Below are 17,868 nucleotides of genomic sequence, written 5' to 3'. Positions count from 1 at the left end.
CGATGCTATGTTCCTGTGATGCTGCTGCAACTAAGTTTTTCACTGCATCTGTGCACACATGTACTTGTGTAGATGACTTTCACTTTCATTTAAGGGCATTAAGCATGGACACAACTGATATTACCAGTGATAGCAACAATTGCAAATAAACAGAATAAATCTGGAATCAAAAGCTCATAGCACTAACGCTGAACGTGAAACATGGAATGCAACCCAGAGAAGTGCTTGGGGATGTAGAATAGGGAGGGTGGGAGAGGCAAAAACCCTCCTCACATTTAAGTATGAGAATGTGTCAGGCATGAACCACGCAACACTCGTGTCTCAAATCTATTAAATATCTCAAAAGGTTTAATCCTTTGAAGGTTATCGCAACCATTTGCAAAGAGAAGAATGCAAAAGTGGAGAAATCCAAACCTGCACAGTCAATTCATGGATTAACTTGCGAAGAACTCCCCCCCTCCATCCTACGGCGTGCCAAGCAGATTCAATTCAAGCTTAAAAATATCAGCTGGTTCAAAATAAAGATGTGGCAATCAGCATCGAATGAGTGAGGGCTCTACAAAAGTTCTACATTGCGACGAACCATAGCTGGCCCTTCACTGACGATGAGGCAGAAAACATTAAGGAAGAATCTGGGACAGGTCACACGCAAATATCAATGCCAACAAGCAATCAGAATCATGGAATGTAGGAACAGTCAACTTCTCTCTGCACTGCTGCTCAGTACTTGGGTCTCTTCACTTCGACACTGTCAAACAAAGCAGATGGCAGAATTAAGCTTCTGTAGCTCAACAACGGAGAGACATTTCGGAGCGGAATACAGCTGCCTCGTGCTAAACACACAGGTCCCTGTCACCTCCCCTGCCACCACCGCCCCCTCCCCCCCCCCCCCCACCCCGACCTTTCCCTGAGCTGATTTAGATCCTGATCCAGGGTGGTTTCGGGGAGATAGCAGAGGATGAATGGCCTCCTGTGGGGTTTGGGTGGGTGGGGGTGGATGGTAAGGAATTAGGGCAGCCCCCCACGCCCCCTCTTGTTCGGCACGGTGCCCCAGAAAGGGCGGGTGGATGGTGGGGGGGTGGGGGGGGGGGGGGGCCGGTCAGTGAGAGCAGCCGCATCTGTCGCACTCGTCCACCCATGACCAAGGGGTGAGATGGGGGGGGGGGGGGGGGGTGAAGATCGAGCAGTGAACAGGGATGGGTCTGGGCAGCAAGGTGACCAGTGGCCGGAGTGGGTGGGGAGGGGGCAGGGTGGTCAGGGGTAGGTCTGGTGTCAACACCCCTGGGGATAGGTCCACCTACAGCGGACATCCATCATTTATTGCAACAGCACTGAACCTTGGTCCTTACAGCAACCCGCCTCCAGTTATCCCGGACCTGTCGCTCAGGGCAACAATGGCTAACACGAGGGGACATAATTTTAAGGTGACTGGAGGAAGGTATAAGGGGGATGTCAGGGGTAATTTTTTACAAAGAGATGGTGGGTGCGTGGAACGCACTGCCGGCAGAGGTTGTGGGGCAGATACATTAAGGACATTTAAGAGACTCTTAGATAGACACATGAATGATCGAGAAATGGAGGGCTATGTGGGAGGGAAGGGTTAGATAGATCTTAGAGCAGGATAAAATGTCGGCACAACATTGTAGGCCGAAGGGCCTGTACTGTGCTGTAGTGTTCTATGTTCTATGTAAACACGTGAGTGACACAAAAATACAAGAAAATAGGAGTAGGCCACTTGGCCCCACAAACCTGCCCTGCTATTCAGTATGATCATGGGTGATCGACACTGGCCTCCACTCCTCTTCTGTGCCAGTTCTCCATAGCCCCCAATTTCCCCATCTTTCAAATATTTATCCATCTCCACCATAAATATATCTAATGATCCGGCCTCCACCACCCTCTGGGACAAAGATTCACTACCCTCGAGAGGAGAAATTTCCACATACCTCAGTTTTAGCTGACCGACCCCTTATCTTGTAGCTATGTCACCTTGTTTGTTACTCTCCCACTGGTGGACACCATCAGGTGACGGCCACCAGTGGTACACATCACCCATACATTTGCTTCTGTTGACTTCAGAGTACAATGTGCAAGGTGAGCACTAATGGTAGTCGACACTTGTACAAGCTTCTGGGACCAACTGAAGCCAAATCTTTCCTCACTTGCTCTGAGTTTCAAGAAGGGTCAGGATATCACAACACACATCAGGAGCAGTTTCTTCTTATAACTCAAGCCCTCCATTCCCGGAAACATCCTCGTGAATCTTTTCTGCACCTTTTCCAGCTTAATGATGTCTTTCCTGTACCCAGGTGACTAGAACTGCACACAGTGCTCCAAGTGCAGTCTCACCAATGTCTTGTACAGCTGTAAAGTACCACCAGACTTAAGGACAGCTTCTATCCCACTGTGATAAGACTATTGAACGGTTCCCTTATACAATGAGATGGACTCTGACCTCACGATCTACCTTGTGACCTTGCACCTTATTGCACTGCACTTTCTCTGTAGCTGTGACACTTTACTCCGTACTGTTATTGTTTTTACCTGTACTACCTCAATGCACTCTGTACTAACTCAATGTAACTGCACTGTGTAATGAATTGACCTGTACGATCGGTATGCAAGACAAGTTTTTCACTGCACCTCGGTACAAGTGACAATAATAAACCAATACATGATGTCCCAACTCCTGTACTCAATGCCCTGACTGATCAAGGCAAGCATACCAAATGCCTTCTTTACTACCCTGTCTACCCACTTTCAAGTACCCGTACCCCTTGGACCCCCCGTTGTACAACACTTTCCGGGACCCTACTATTTACTGTGCAAGTCTGTGAAAAAAGAGAGTTAGGTTCCATTTGCCATTCCCTGGCCCACTTCCTAAGTTGGTCTAGATCCCCTTGTAAACTTGGATAATGCAGGCACTGTATTGGGATGAACCTTGATCACTATGTTGTAAGAAGTCATGTACCAAACAATGGCTGTGGGAATTTTAACCTGCCTCAAACAGGTAAATACAACCTCACTTTAACATCTCAGCTAAGGGGCAGTATTTCCAATTAAGGCCCCCTTCCTACCCCACTGTGGTCACCAGACAGCATTTCCAATTAAGGTCCACAACTATCTGATAAAAAGTAGCAGGAATTGGAACGAAGAGAGAATGAGAAATTGGCCCTGCATTGTCTCTTCAGTGCTTAGGTTGGAGTGAGTCCTGGCTGAGTTGCTGACACGCTTACTGCAGAGCCCAATGTTTGTCAAAATCTGGACTGGCATTTGAGAGGTGGTGAGACATTAAGATGAAGCCTAACGTACTTTCTCAGGCACATTGTTTTTACCAGTACTACATCAATGCACTCTGTACTGACTCAATGTAACTGTACTGTGTAATGAATTGACCTGTATGATCAGTTTGTAAGACAAGCTTTTCAATGTACCTTGGTACAAGTGCCAATAATAAACCAATACTAATACCAGTACACAGTAAATCCATTGGCAGTACTAGAGGAAGCTGCAGAGGCTGGTACAATTACAATGACTAAAAGATATTTGGACAGGAAGGGCATAGAGAGATATGGGCCATGCACAGGCAAATGGCACTAGCTCAGGTAGATACCTTGGTCAGCTTGATGAGTTGGGCGAAGGGCCTCTGTGTTGTATGACTCCATGACTGGAGTGGCATTAAGCCATTAAACAGGGTAGTTCACCTCTTTCTCTCTTCTCTCCATCGCCCCCCCCCACCCCCACCCCCAATCTTTATCCCACATCACTGGTTATCTGTCACTATTGCCTTGATGTTAGTGAGAGCTTTCTGTACGCAAACTGGTTACCATAGAAAAGCACAGGGACAGGCCCTCGCTGTCTGTGCTGAAATAGACTAAATCTCTCCTGTGTGCACATCAACGATATCCCTCCATTCCCTGAAGATTCATGTGTCTGTCCAACAGCCTCTTAAATGCCTCTATCGTATCTGCTTCCACCACTCCCCCTGGCAGCGAGTTCCAGGCACCAACCTGTCCCGATAGCTCACATCCTCTAATCTAGGCAGCACCCTGGTAAATCTGTACCCTTTTCAAAGCCTCCACATCCTTCCTGTAATAGGACGACCACATTTCCTACACTGCAAGAGACCACACTGAGAAAAGTACTTTACTGGCTGAAAGATACTTCGGGGGTGTCCAGAAAGACTGTCTTTGACAATTAACTCAATAATTACCAATACAGAACACTGAAATAAAAGACAACATCACTCACCCATCTGCCTCTAACTTCTTTCTCTTTTCAATGATCTGAAACAGAAAAGAGCCATTAAACCTTCAATCAGGAAAGCAGCATTTATCCACATTTAGATATTACTAGAATGATATCACAGACGAGTGAATCTGAAAGTTTGTTGCTAAACGTCAAGTTGCAGCTCGCTGAGTTGCTCCCTGTGGGTTTGAGCTGTGCTAAATGCTAGAGTACATTATCTGGGCCGTTCATTCCCAGTGCAACTTTGATGGACGCGCTCTGTTAGAGAGGAAACCCTAAACCGAGGCTCCCTCTGCTCTCTCTCAGCTTCCATAAGATACGTGCATTGATTTGAAGTACGGCCAAGAAAGTTCACCAGCGTCTCTACTTCTTCAGGAGGCTAAAGAAATTTGGCATGTTGCCCTCACCAATTTTCATAGGTGAATCACAGAAAGCGTACTATCTGGATGCATCATGGCTTGGTACAGCAACTGCTCTGCCTGGGACCACAAGAAACTGCGGAGAGTTGTGGACACAGCTCAGCGCGTCACGGAAACCAGCCTTCCCTTTGTGGACTCTGTCTACACTTCTCGCTGCCTCGGTAAAGCAGCCAACATAATCAAAGACCCCTCCCACCCCAGACATTCTCTCTTCTCCCCCCTCCCATCAGGCAGAAGATACAAAAAGCCTGAAAGCACGTACCACCAGGCTGAAAGACAACTTCTATCTTGCTGTTATAAGACTATTGAACGGTTTCCTAGTACAATAAGGTGGACTCTTGACCTCACAATCTACCTTGTTATGACCTTGCACCTTACTGGCTGCCTTCACTACACTTTCTCTGTAACTGCAACACTTCATTCTGCATTCTGTCATTGTTTTCCCTTGTACTACCTCAATGCACTGATGTGATGAAATGATCTGTATAGATGGCATGCAAAACTGTTTTTCACTGTACCTCGGTACATGTGACAATAATAAACCAATTTACCAGTTTACTTTCACCAGTATCAAGCTCTCAAACTCTAAAGGAACCCCGAATGAAGTTTTGTCAAATGATGGTCTATATAAATAGCACAAATGACTCTGCCCATTGAGAGGGGAATTTGAATACATTGAAATGGAGACTGAACAAAGCAACTAAGGAGATGTGGAAACATGGCAAAACTTAAGCTAATGCAAGAGACATAACAAGCACAATAGCAGACAAGCTGACCACTGCTAAATCTCCAGCATGGCCCATTCAAAAGAGATTAAATTAATTCTAGGGACCAAAGAATACAGAGCATTTAATACAAGTGTGAGGTCAGCTCTGATACACAAATGTGGTGGTAATTTTGATTTCAGGCAGTTAAATCCACTTCATCAAGTAAGAACTTGCAAAATACATCAAATGCCCAGTAATTTTTATGTTCTATTAATACAAGTTCCAAAAGAAAAAGCGCTGGGAATACCCATCGGATCAGAGAGCGCCAGTGGAGAGAACAGAGGTAACGTTTCATTAATGACAGGTCATTGACGTGAACCTCTGTTCCCCTCTCCTCAGACGTTGCTCAACCTGCTAAATGTTTCTGCATCTTCTAAGTTTTTTTCCTCAGAATCCAGCTGTAGTTTTTTTTGCTTTACAACTTCCAAAATAAGTGGTCCTGCAACATGCTGCCAGGTGTGTGGTCCAGAAACATTGGAGAGCAGAGACGTAGCTGCAGAGCTAATAATGGCCACTCATACCCACACTGTGGTGATCCGTTTATTTACAAACTACATCATCTCACCTTTATATAGATGTTAAATACTGATCTCTGAAACTTTGGCAAACCGTTTCATGCTAGAGACACAAAATGTGAAAGTTATCAATGAACTAATTATGAAGAGATGGGCTGCTCCCTGCCTGTGGTGTGGAGGTACAGGTTTGTTACCCAGGGCTCGAGTAGGGCACATACCGCACTGATCTTTTTCCACTGTCGATCCAGTTCTGCTTTCTCATTTGTTTCTTTGAAACGTCGGGTCTTACGTCCCTCTGACATCTTGATACCATACTGGAAAGCAGCTCTGCAGGGAGAGAGAAAAAAATGAGAGCAAGAGAAAAAGGAAACAGATGTGAGTGAGAGAGAGAGAGAGAGAGAGAGAGAGAGAATGAGAGAGAGGGAGGGAGAGGGAGAGGGAGAAGAAGAGGGAGAAGAAGAGGGAGAAAGAGTGAGAGAGGGAGAAAGAGAAAGGAAAAGATTGAAAAACAATATGAATGAGAGAGAGAGAGAGAGAGAGATGCACAGAGACAGACGCACAAGAGCAAGAGATAATCTCATTAACAGAAAGACCTGAAATACAGGAAAACCCAGAAATATACACATCACTTCTTTCGTGACAGTATAATCACGAGGACTGACATACACCAGAGGTCCCAGTTTTGTCCAAGTGGATAGCATTCTCACCCCAGTCAATGTTCTGGGTTTAATTATCCAGATACATGAGCACTTAATTCAGACCTGTAATGCTGAGAGAGTGCTTCACTGTGGCAGCCTCCACCTTAGGCACACGTGATTAAGTAGTGCCCCTGTTTACCCTCTCAAAGGTAGGTGCACAGGATCCCACTCTGTCCAGTACAGCTTCTGGCCAACGATGTTTATAATTGAAGAGGAGGGCGATTTGGTTCCCTCACATTTGGACAAAGTAATTAATGTTGTTTCTCAGCCTGGACACTGTCCAGGTTGAGCAGAACATGGAAAACATTAAGAAATGCAAGTTTTACAAGGACAGGCTGTAGCCCATGTGTTAGTAATTGGACAGCTCTCCTCTCAGTCACTGATGGCACACTCCCTACTGTGATATAGGCAACCACCTGGAAACACTGTACACTTACTTAGGTAATGCCTCTTTGTTGTTCATGTATTCACTGTATTCTTCCTGCGTGTCAAAATCCCAACGCCCAAGGGGTCCCTTCTTATTACCCTGAAGACGAGAGGAATAAGAAAGTCACACCGTTGTACCTGGTAGTTGGAGAGAGCTTGTTCAAGGTCAGATGTGGATGTACCAGGTGAAGGAGAATGAAAGATCCAATCGATTGCTGATCTGTATTGAATTATCTTACCACCACTGAGGACAAAGATGGTCCAATCAATTACCCTCAGTGCTGTCCAAATGGGAAGAGGGCAAACAGGAGCAAGAGCAGCCAAAGGCCCAACATTTTTCATACACATTAACAAAATAGAAAAATAGTTTCAATAAACCAGCTGCATTTATATTGGGCTCAAGGTAATAAAGAAACCACAGGAGCACTATCAAACAATATCGACACTGAACCTCTTGAAGAGATATTGGAATGTGACTGAAAGCTGTATAAAGAGGTAGGTGTTAAATACATACAGTAAACCGATAATCTGGCACCCATGGAACATTGGTAGTGCTGCACTAAATTTCTGGACTATTGGATGTTACTTGTATTCATACCCAAACATTTTTATTTCACTTTTAAATATGGAATTTTACAGCATGGAAATAGGCCATTCGGCCCAACTCATCCACACTGTCAATGGGCGCCCTTCCATATTAATCCCACCTCCCAGCACTTGGTCCACGGCCCTCAATGCCTAAGCCATCAAGTGTTCATCTGGACATTTCTTAAACAGTCAGTGACCGGGCTTCCACCACTATCTCAGGCAATGTATTTCAGGTTCTCACCACTCTCCGGGTGAAGGTGCCCCACCTCCCATCTCCTCTGAAACTTTTCCCTCTTACCCTAAACCCACGTCCTCTAGTTTTAAACTACTTCTGACATGGAGAAAGGTTTCCTGCAGTCTACCCTATCTATACTCCTGACAATTTTACGTTACACATAATAAATCTTCCAGCGAGCCAGATGTTTACAAGCAGAGGAAAAGAGACAAGTACTCAGGACCCCCACTCCTGCCACATACCTACACATGCTCCTGACCCCAATCCTGGCTCCGGACACACACCGGGCCCACAGTCGGACCCTGACCCCAGCCGCATTCCACAGCCCCCCAAATCTGCCCACGCACCAATCCTTCTCTCTGGACTTCCAGCTCATGTTCTGGAATAATAATTAAGCTTGATGCCTGACTATCACGACTCCTGAACTACTGGATAATGGATTATTGGAGTTTACCAAAGGAGTGGTGTGACAGTAAGGTACCCATATCTTAATAATCTTTGCAAAGCATTTTACATTAAATATACAAGTTGTCAGTATTATACATAATTGCTTGTGAAGTTCTCACCATGGAAAGTCACTAGGCTGGAAGTTCCACTGTACAACCTTGCTGCAACAAGCAGTTATGCTAGTATGACAGGGTTCACCACTCACCACCTTGACTTTTGCCGCCACTTTCTCACCTGATCCATTTTACTGTAATCCACCTCTTCATCACTGTCAACAGCCATATCATCCAGCCTGTAACAGGAAAGAAAGAGAAGGTAATGAGGCTAATCCCACAGGTGACTTCACTGCCTCAATCTCGTGGTGACTGTGGCCCTGTGGAATGGAAGCAACACGGAGCACTGAGTGATTACTGATAAATTTATTCCTTTCTGGAAATAATCGTACAGCACCTTTTGCCTGCGCACTTTGAAAGATCCATCCAATCAGTTCCGCTTGCCTGCACCTTTACCACAGTCCTGCACACACAATGAACACCCAGTGAAAGGTACCACTGCAAGTTTGCAGATGATACCACCGTTGTAGGCCGTATCTGAAACAGCAATGAGTCGGAGTACAGGGAGGAGATAGAGAGCTTAGTGGAATGGTGTCATGACAACAACCTTTCCCTCAATGTCAACAGAACAAAATAGTTGGTCATTGACTTCAGGAAAGGGGGCAGTGTACATGCACCTGTCTACATTAATGGTGCTGAGGTCGAGAGGGTTGAGAGCTTCAAGTTCCTGGGAGTGAACATCACCAACGGCCTCTCCTGGTCAAATCTCGTAGATGCCACAGCCAAGAAAGCTCACCAGCGCCTCTACTTCCTCAGGAGGGTAAAAAAATTCGGTTTGTCCCCTTTGACTCTCACCAACTTTTATGGATACACCATAGAAATGCATCATGGCTTGGTATGGCAACTGCTCTGCCCAGGACCGCAAGAAACTGCAGAGAATTGTGGACACAGCCCAGCGCGTCACGGACATCACCCTCCCCTCCTTGGATTCTGTCTTTACCTCTCGTTGTCTTGGTGAAGCAGCCAGCATAATCAAAGACCCCACCCACCCGGGTCATTCTCTCTTCTCTCCTCTTCCATCAGGTAGAAGATACAGGAGCCTGAGGGCACGTACCACCAGACTTAAGGACAGCTTCTATCCCACTGTGATAAGACTATTGAACGGTTCCCTTATACGATGATGGACTATGACCTCACGATCTACCTTGTGACCTTGCACCTTATTGCACTGCACTTTCTCTGTAGCTGTGACACTTTACTCTGTACTGTTATTGTTTTTACCTGCACTACATCAATGCACTCTGTACTAACCCAATGTAACTGCACTGTGTAATGAAATGATCTGTACGAATGGTATGCAAGACAAGTTTTCACTGTACCTCGGTACAAGTGACAATAATAAACCTGCCTCCAATGCTCCTTCAGTTCCTCTCCGAACAAACAATTTACTGTTCACTTTTTTTTCCTACTGTCCCATCCAACTCCAAAGTTTGGTTATTTTGCCCACATCCTCCGGTTATCCATTTACCCAGAAATGGAAACAGTTTCCTCAATGTTCTTTCAAAGCTCCTCTTATACACAACAGCAACCATTAAAAAGATGTAGCTCTCAAAGGTGAGAGAATTACAGAGCTGTGAGGAGAAGGGGAGTCTAATTAAAGTTTTCCTCAAACTGGGGTGAATAGCATTCTGTGCTATGACAATGATTTTGTGATTCAAGTTATTGTTTCATGAAGGTAGGAAACCAGTAGCCTTGCAAATAATGGTTTGAAATAAAGAATTTAATTCTTATTGCAACACTTACGTCGCTGGGTAACATTCTGCATAGCTGTCTGATGTCCCGAAGAAATCCCCAAGCCGCTTCTTCTCTTCCTGCCTCTTTGCCTTGAAGTTCAGTTAAGGTAATGTTGATCCCTGCACATGTCCTGAATGCAAGGAGCCCCATAAAGTCATTCCTAGGGATTGGGCGACCCACCCAGGGGAAGAAGTGTTCCACGTGCAGCGGATAATCTTTTTCAGAATGAAAGTTCTTTTGAAGAGAGACTGATCCAAATCCCGTGAGGCTGGGAAATCAAGACAGCAAAATTCCATGGCATCCGAGGGAAGGAGGCAAATTGGATTAAAAAAAAAGAAAGTTGGCTCAGTGGGAGAAAGTTGAGGGTCAACAAAAGTTTTAGGGACCAGGGGTCGTACACAATGAGGTACCGTGCTTAGAAACAGGCCCCTCATTTTTTGTGATAATCGTGTCATTTTCAACAGAGGGGAGCATAAGTGAAGAAGTTTGCCGATGATATCCATATTGGTTGATGAGGAGGAAGAAAGGTATCAGTGGACTGGTTGGGTGGCATGTAAGGTGGCAAATGGATTTAATCCTGAGAAGTGAAGTGGCAATATATTTGGGGGAAGGTAAACAAGGAAGGCAGGCATAGATAGGGTAGATAGTCACAGCCTTTTCCCCCAGGGTAGGGGAATCTAAAACTAGAGGATAAAGGTTTAAGGTGAGAGGGGAAAGATTTGAAGAGGACCTGAAAGACATTTCTCCACACAGAGGGTGATGGTTAACAGAATGTGTTGGTAGAGGCAGGAACAATTACAATGTTTAAAAGATATCTGAACATTTAATGCACGGGAAAGATTTAGAGGGATAATGGGCCAAAAGCAAACAAATGGGACCAGCTCAGGTCAGCACAGATGAGTTGGGTTGAAGGACCCGTTTCCATGCTGTATAACTCTACGAATCTGTGAAATGCAAGATGGGTAGGATACCACGAAGTGTGGGGGGAAGGGATCTTGGAGCATTTGCCCACAAATCTCAGAAGGTAACAGGACAGATAGGTAAGATGGTTAAAAGGCACGTGGGCTGCTGACTTAGGTACAGAATATAAGAGCAGGGAGACTGTGCTAAAACTGGATAAGGGCACAGGCAAAATGCTGGTCATCACTGCAGGAAGGAGGTGATTGCATCAGAGAGGGCAAGGTTGTCATAGTGAAGAATTTTAGTTATGGGGAGAGATAGGCTAGGCTGGGATTGTTTTTTCTCTGGTTGGGGGTGGGGGGGGGAATACTGAGGGAAGACGTAGTTGAGGTGAACATGGTCAAAGTTTTGAGAGGTCTGGATATGGTAAACAGAAAGGACCTATTTCCCTCAGCAGGGAGATTGATAATTAGTGGACATTAAGTTTAATTGGTAAAAGGACCAATTTTACCAATTGGTCAAATTGGATTGAAGGAAAGAAAAAATCCTGTTGCAGTGAAAGGGCTTGAAACTCTGGACAAGCAATCAAACAGCAGGAACCTATGAGACCACAGACCAGAGGACGGGAAACGGGAACAACCCAAATATCCTATCTGAGCAGGACAGAGAGCGATGACTGAAGCACTTCCCTTCTGTTCTGTAAACTCTTATGCTGCAATAATTGACGGACAAAGGAATGAAAGGTCACTTGAGACTCTGTGGGTGGGGTCGACCGGAAGAGTTGAACTCCGATCATTGCATCAGATTAGGTGACGGTAGGTTTGTTATAAAGTGCCTCAGGACCTGCTGGATGTATAGGTTTGACTGCAAACTCCCCACCCTACCCCAGCCCCACAATACTCGAGAGCATATAACCATAGAACAATACAGCACAATACAGGCCTTTCGGCCCACCATGTTGTGCTGACCTTCAAACCACTCCTAAGACTATCTAACCCCTTCCTCCCACATATCTCTCTATCTTAAATTCCTCCATATGCTTATCTAACAATCTCTTGAACTAGATACGCACCATTCAGGTTCAGGCATACAGAGACCATTTAGAAACTCCAGAACCTGGTGATTATGGAAATGTATATGTAAAATATCACTGTCTTTAGGAGAGTGTGGGAAGTGATTTAAAAAAGGGCATCGAGAGCAATAATTGGTTATTCAGTTGGTTAGGGAGAGCGAGCAGGAAATAGACAGGAGTTATAAAGAGTTTGTAGACAGCACCTCTGTGGTGGTCCCCCTCAAAAACCGATATCTCATTTTAGATTCGGTTGGAGAGGATGACCTGATAGAGGAAGACCTCAGCAACCGGGACCTCGGCACCGTGCCTGGTACTGTGGCCCAGCGGAGGAAGCGAAATGCAGTGGTTATTGGGGATTCTATAGTAAGGGGTACGGATAGCAGATTCTGCGATACCGACAATGAGTCTCGGATGGTGTGTTGCCTCCCTGGTGCCAGGGTACGGGATATCACGGATCGGGTCCAGAATATTGAGGGGAGAGGGTGAGCAGTCAGAAGTCTTGGTACATGTAGGTACCAATGACGTAGGTAGAAAAGGAGAAGAGGTCCTGAAGGAGGAATACAAGGCATTAGGGAGAAGGTTGAGAAGTAGGACCTCAAGGGTAGTAATCTCAGGATTACCACCTGTGCCACGTGTCAATGATAGGAAGAATAGAAAGCTCTGGCAGATGAATGCGTGGCTGAGTGACTGGTGCAGGGGGCAGGGCTTCAGATTTTTGGATAATTGGGACCTTTTTTGGGGGAGGCATGACCTATTCGCTAAGGATGGGTTGCACCTAAACTCCAAAGGGTCCAATATCCTGGCGGGAATGTTTAATTTAGTTGTAGTGGAGGGTTTAAACTGATCTGGCAAGGGGATGGAAACCAGGATGTTAGGTTACAAGATGCTAAGGTAAGGGAGGAAGTTTATAGAAACAAGTCCAATGAGGATGGCAAGAAGGACAGGCAGGTGAGAAGTCAGGATAATTTGCTGAATAATAGAAGTACAACAAATCAGGATGTTAGGATACAGAATGTTAGGATAGAGGATGAGGTATATAGGAACATGTCTAAGATAGTATGTAGTGAAGATGGTAAGAAGGATAGACAGGTGGAAAGTCAGGATAATCTGCTGAACAATAGAAGTACAACAAAATCAATAGCAGATACTGGACTAAATGTACTATATTTAAATGCACGTAGCATTAGGAATAAAGTAGATGACCTAGTGGCACAACTACAGGTTAATAAATACGACATTGTGGCAATCACCGAGTCATGGCTTTATGATGGATGTGATTGGGAACTGATTGTCCAGGGGTACACAGTGTATAGGAAGGATAGGCGGGTAGGCAGAGGGGGAGGTGTGGCCATGATGGTTAGTAGTGATATAAAATCAGTAGAAAGGAAGGACATTGGGTCAGAGGAGGTGGAATCCTTGTGGGTGGAGCTAAGAAATAGCAAGGGTAAAAGGACAATAGTAGCAGTCATATATAGGCCCCCTAATAGCAGTCAGGAAGTGGACGATAAGTTGCAGTTTGAGATAGAAAAAGCATGCCAGAGTGACAATGTGAAGATAATTATGGGGGATTTTAACATGAAGGTGGACTGGGAAATCCAGCAAGGCAGTAGAACTCAGGAGAGTGAGTTTGTGGAATGTCTAAGAGACGTTTTTCTGGAGCAACTTGTTGAAGAGCCCACCAGGGGATTGGCTGTTTTGGATTGGGTGCCATGTAATGAACCGGAGGTGATTAGGGAGCTAAAGGTAAAGGAACCACTGGGAACCAGTGATCACAATATGATTGAGATCAGTTTCAAATTTGAGAAGGAGAAGCTGATAACTGCTGTATCGATATTTCAGTGGAACAAAGGAAATTACAATGGTATGAGAGAAGAGTTGGCCCAAATTGATTGGAAGAGTAAGCTGGCTGGAGGGATGGCAGAGGAGAAATGGAAGGAATTTCTACAGGAAATAAGGAAAATGCAGGATAGATATATTCCAAGAAAAAAGGTTTTGAATGGAAGAAAGGCACAAATGTGGATAATGAAAGAGGTGAAGGCTAAAATAAAAGCAAAAGGGGCAGCGTACAAAGAAGCAAAAATTAGTGGGAAAACAGAAAACTGGGAAGCTTTTAAAAACCTGCAGAGAGAAACTAAGAAGGTCATTAGGAAAGAAAAGATGAATTATGAAAGGAAGTTGGCGGATAACATTCAAAAGGATACTAAGAGTTTTTTTAAATACATAAGGAGTAAAAGAGAGACACGGGTTGATATAGGACCAATTGATAATGGTGCAGGAGATATAACGGACAATAGAGAGATGGCAGAGGAATTGAATGAATATTTTGCATTGGTCTTCACCGTGGAGGACATCGACAATGTGCCGGTTAGTCAGGAGTACAGTAGAATGAGAGGGGACCTCATAGTGACATCTAAAATGTTGATAGGAAAGGACAGAGTAGATGTGGCTAGGCTGTTTCCCTTGGTGGGTGAGTCCAGGACCAGAGGGCACAATCTTAGAATTAGAGGGTACAGTTTCAAAACAGAGATGAGGAGAAATTTCTTTAGCCAGAGGGTGGTGAATTTGTGGAACTCCTTGCCACGTACAGCAGTGGAGGCCAGATCAGTGGGGGCGTTCAAGGAGGAGATAGATAGGTATCTAAATAGTCAGGGTATCAAGGGATAAGGCCGGAAATTGGGATTAGAATAGGTTTTTTTTGTTTCCCCCCTCCATTCCCCATTTCTCATTTTTTTCCCTTTTCCTTGGAGCAGACTCAATGGGCCGAATGGCCTGCTTCTGCTCCCTTGTCTTGTGAATAATAGCCAACAATTGACCAGACACTGCTCTAAGGATTTATCCTCCTTGTGAACTCCCAAGCATATAACATTGCAAGATTGGTAGCTGCTGCATGATAGTAAAGTGGGCAGCACAGTAGTGCAGCTAATGCCTCAAAGTGCCAGAGCCCCCGGTTCAATCCTGACCTTGGTTTGCTGTCAGTGTGGAGTTTGTGGCCGCGAGGGTTTCTTCTGGATGCTCTGGTTTCCTCCCCTATCCCAAAGGTCTGTGGGTTTGGTCAGTTAATTGTCCATTGTAAATTGCGCCTAGTGCGTATGCGAGAGGTAGAATCTGGGGGGGGGGGGGGGGGGGGGGGGGGGGATGGGGGGGTTGATGAGAATGTGAGGAGAATCAGAATGGGATTAATGTAAGATTAGATTGCTGCCTGTGGGAGAAAGGGCCCATTTGTGTGCTGCCTCTTATGACTCTGATCATGGACATTAAACCTAATAACCACAGGTTAGTTTACAACCGCTTGTCACATTCCTTGCACAGTAGTGTAGTGGTTAGCATAATGCTTTACAGCACTAACGACCCGGGTTCAAATCCGGCCACTGCCTGTAAGGAGTTTGTACATTCTCCCTATGTCTGTGTGGGTTTCCTCCAGGTGCTCCGGTTTCCTCCCACATTCCAAAAACGTATGGGTAAGGAAGCTGTGGGCATGCTGTGTTGGCGCCGGAAGCGTGGCGACACTATTGGGCTGCCCCCCAGAACACTCTATGCAAAAGATGTATTTCACTGTGTGCTTCAACGTACATGTGACTAATAAAGAAACCTGATCTATTGACTGCCACGTGCAGCCACAGATGCAAGACAACTGGCTATCTTTAGCCAACTGCAACAATGCAGTTTCAAAAGAAGACATTTGTGTTCTAACGTGCCACGGATTGCATGTTGCTCCAGACACTCAAACATACCCGCAGTGCAGAACCAAAGGAGCACTGCCCTGACAAAGGTGCTGCCTTTAAAGAAAGGAGTTGCCTCGCCTCGAGAAAGGTTTATATTTCCCATGGCATAATCTTGAAGGCTTCCATTGTCCAGCCTTACATCTGTCCCTCAACTATGTCTTTTTACTCTCTTTCTAACTGAGCGCAGTCCCTGCCACACAGAGAGGATATGATTCTGCCCCCTGCCATCCTCCAGCTCCAGTAAACTTTTCATTGATCGATTTAATCAGATCCTTTGCCGACCCAGGACCTGGATAAAACAAATAAGGAGAGATATTAGATTTTTTTTTAATTAGTAAATTTACCCCATTCCACCCTCCTTAATACCAATGCCCCTCAATCCTTCCCTGTGAATTTTGTGTTAAGGTGAGGGATATCATGCTGGAAACTAAGTATTTGATCTCTAGGCAGCCAGCACTGACTTCAGGTACCCCAAAGCCAAGTGTAGCTTGGACTAAATGCTTTTATTGCAACCCCACAATCTTCAGTCCTAACTTCGGAAGGCTGCCTCTACTTCTCACATCTGTGGTCCCGTTAACACCTGACATGTTCCTTGTCCAATGTCAGTTCGTGGACATTGCTGGCATTTAGTAGCCACCTTCATTAGAACATAGAACAGTACAGGCCCTTTGGCCCACCATGTTGTGCTAAACCAATTACATTTGTAATAAAATGCCCAACTAAACTAACCCCTTCTGCCTACACCATGTCCATATCCTACCATTTCCCTCGCACTCATGTGCCTAAGAGCTGCTTGAACACCCCCATAATCTGTGCCTTCACCACCACATCAGGCAGCGCATTCCAGGCACCCACCACTCCGTGTAAAAAAAACTTGCCCCGCACATCTCCTTTCAACTTTCCCCCTCTCACCTTAAATGCATGTCCTCTGGTATTAGCCGTTTCAACCCCGAGGAAAAAATATTGGCTGTCTACTCTGTCTATGCCTCTCATAATCTTATAAATGTCTATCAGATCTCCCCTCAGCCTCCGCCGCTCCACAGAGAACAACCCAAGTTTGTCCAACCTATTCTCATAGCACATGCCCTCTAATCCAGGCAGCATCTTGGTAAACCTCTTCTGCACCCTCTCCAAAGCCTTGACAACCTTCCTATGATGCTGCGACCAGAACTGAATGCAATACTCCAGATGCAGCCTAAAGTTTTATAAAACTGCAGCATAACTTCCTGACTCTTGAACTCAGTGCCTCGACTAACGAAGGCAAGCATGCCATATGCCTTCTTTACTACTCTATCAACCTGTGTAGCCACTTTCAGGGAGCTATGAACTTGGAGCTCATGATCCCTCTCCTCACCAACACTGTTAAGGGACTTGCCATTAACAGTGTACTGTCTCTTTACATTTGATCTCCCAAGGTGCAACATTTAGCCGGGTTGAACTCCATCTGCCAATTCTCTGCCCATATCTGCAGCTGATTGATATCCCGCTATATCCTTAGCCAGTCTTCTACACTATCCACAACACCACCAATCTTTGTATCATCCGCAAACTTACTAACCCACCCACACACATTTTCATCCAGGTCATTTATATACATCACAAACAGCAGAGGTCCCAGTACAGATCTCTGAGGAACACCACTAATCACAGACCAGCTAGAATAAGTCCCATCGACCACTACCCTCTTGTCTTCTACGAACAAGCCAGTTCTGAATCCAAACGGCCAATTCGCCGTGGATCCCATGCATCTTAATCTTCTGGATGAGCCTCCCATGAGGGACCTTGTCAAACGCCTTACTGAAATCCATGTAGACAACATCCACTGCTCTACCTTCATCAATCACCCTCATCACCTTGTCAAAAAACTCAATCAAGTTAGTAAGGCACTACTTGCCCTATAAGAAAATTAGCGTGAGAAAATAGTGGCAAACCCTCTCAGAGACATTTCAGTGGGGTAGTTACAAATGGACCACACTGAACTGAG

At 45.3% G+C, this 17,868-nt stretch overlaps 1 protein-coding gene across 1 annotated transcript in view; it reads right to left on the bottom strand.

Annotated features, from left to right (window-relative positions):
* Positions 1-321: 321 nt before the first annotated feature.
* Positions 322-17,868, bottom strand: part of ik (IK cytokine) — a 55,801-nt gene continuing 38,254 nt past the window's right edge. The window contains exons 14-20 of the mRNA XM_052014704.1: positions 16,095-16,173; positions 10,200-10,280; positions 8,578-8,635; positions 7,085-7,173; positions 6,168-6,276; positions 4,252-4,286; positions 322-748 (exon numbers count right to left, since the gene is read on the bottom strand). Of these exons, the coding sequence (XP_051870664.1) occupies positions 721-748; positions 4,252-4,286; positions 6,168-6,276; positions 7,085-7,173; positions 8,578-8,635; positions 10,200-10,280; positions 16,095-16,173 (479 nt within the window). The 3' untranslated portion in view covers positions 322-720. The remainder of the gene's footprint in view (positions 749-4,251; positions 4,287-6,167; positions 6,277-7,084; positions 7,174-8,577; positions 8,636-10,199; positions 10,281-16,094; positions 16,174-17,868) is intronic.

Source organism: Pristis pectinata, chromosome 4 (genome assembly GCF_009764475.1).
Source record: "Pristis pectinata isolate sPriPec2 chromosome 4, sPriPec2.1.pri, whole genome shotgun sequence".
Lineage (NCBI taxonomy): Eukaryota > Metazoa > Chordata > Chondrichthyes > Rhinopristiformes > Pristidae > Pristis > Pristis pectinata.
This window is presented reverse-complemented; position numbering and strand designations above follow the sequence as displayed.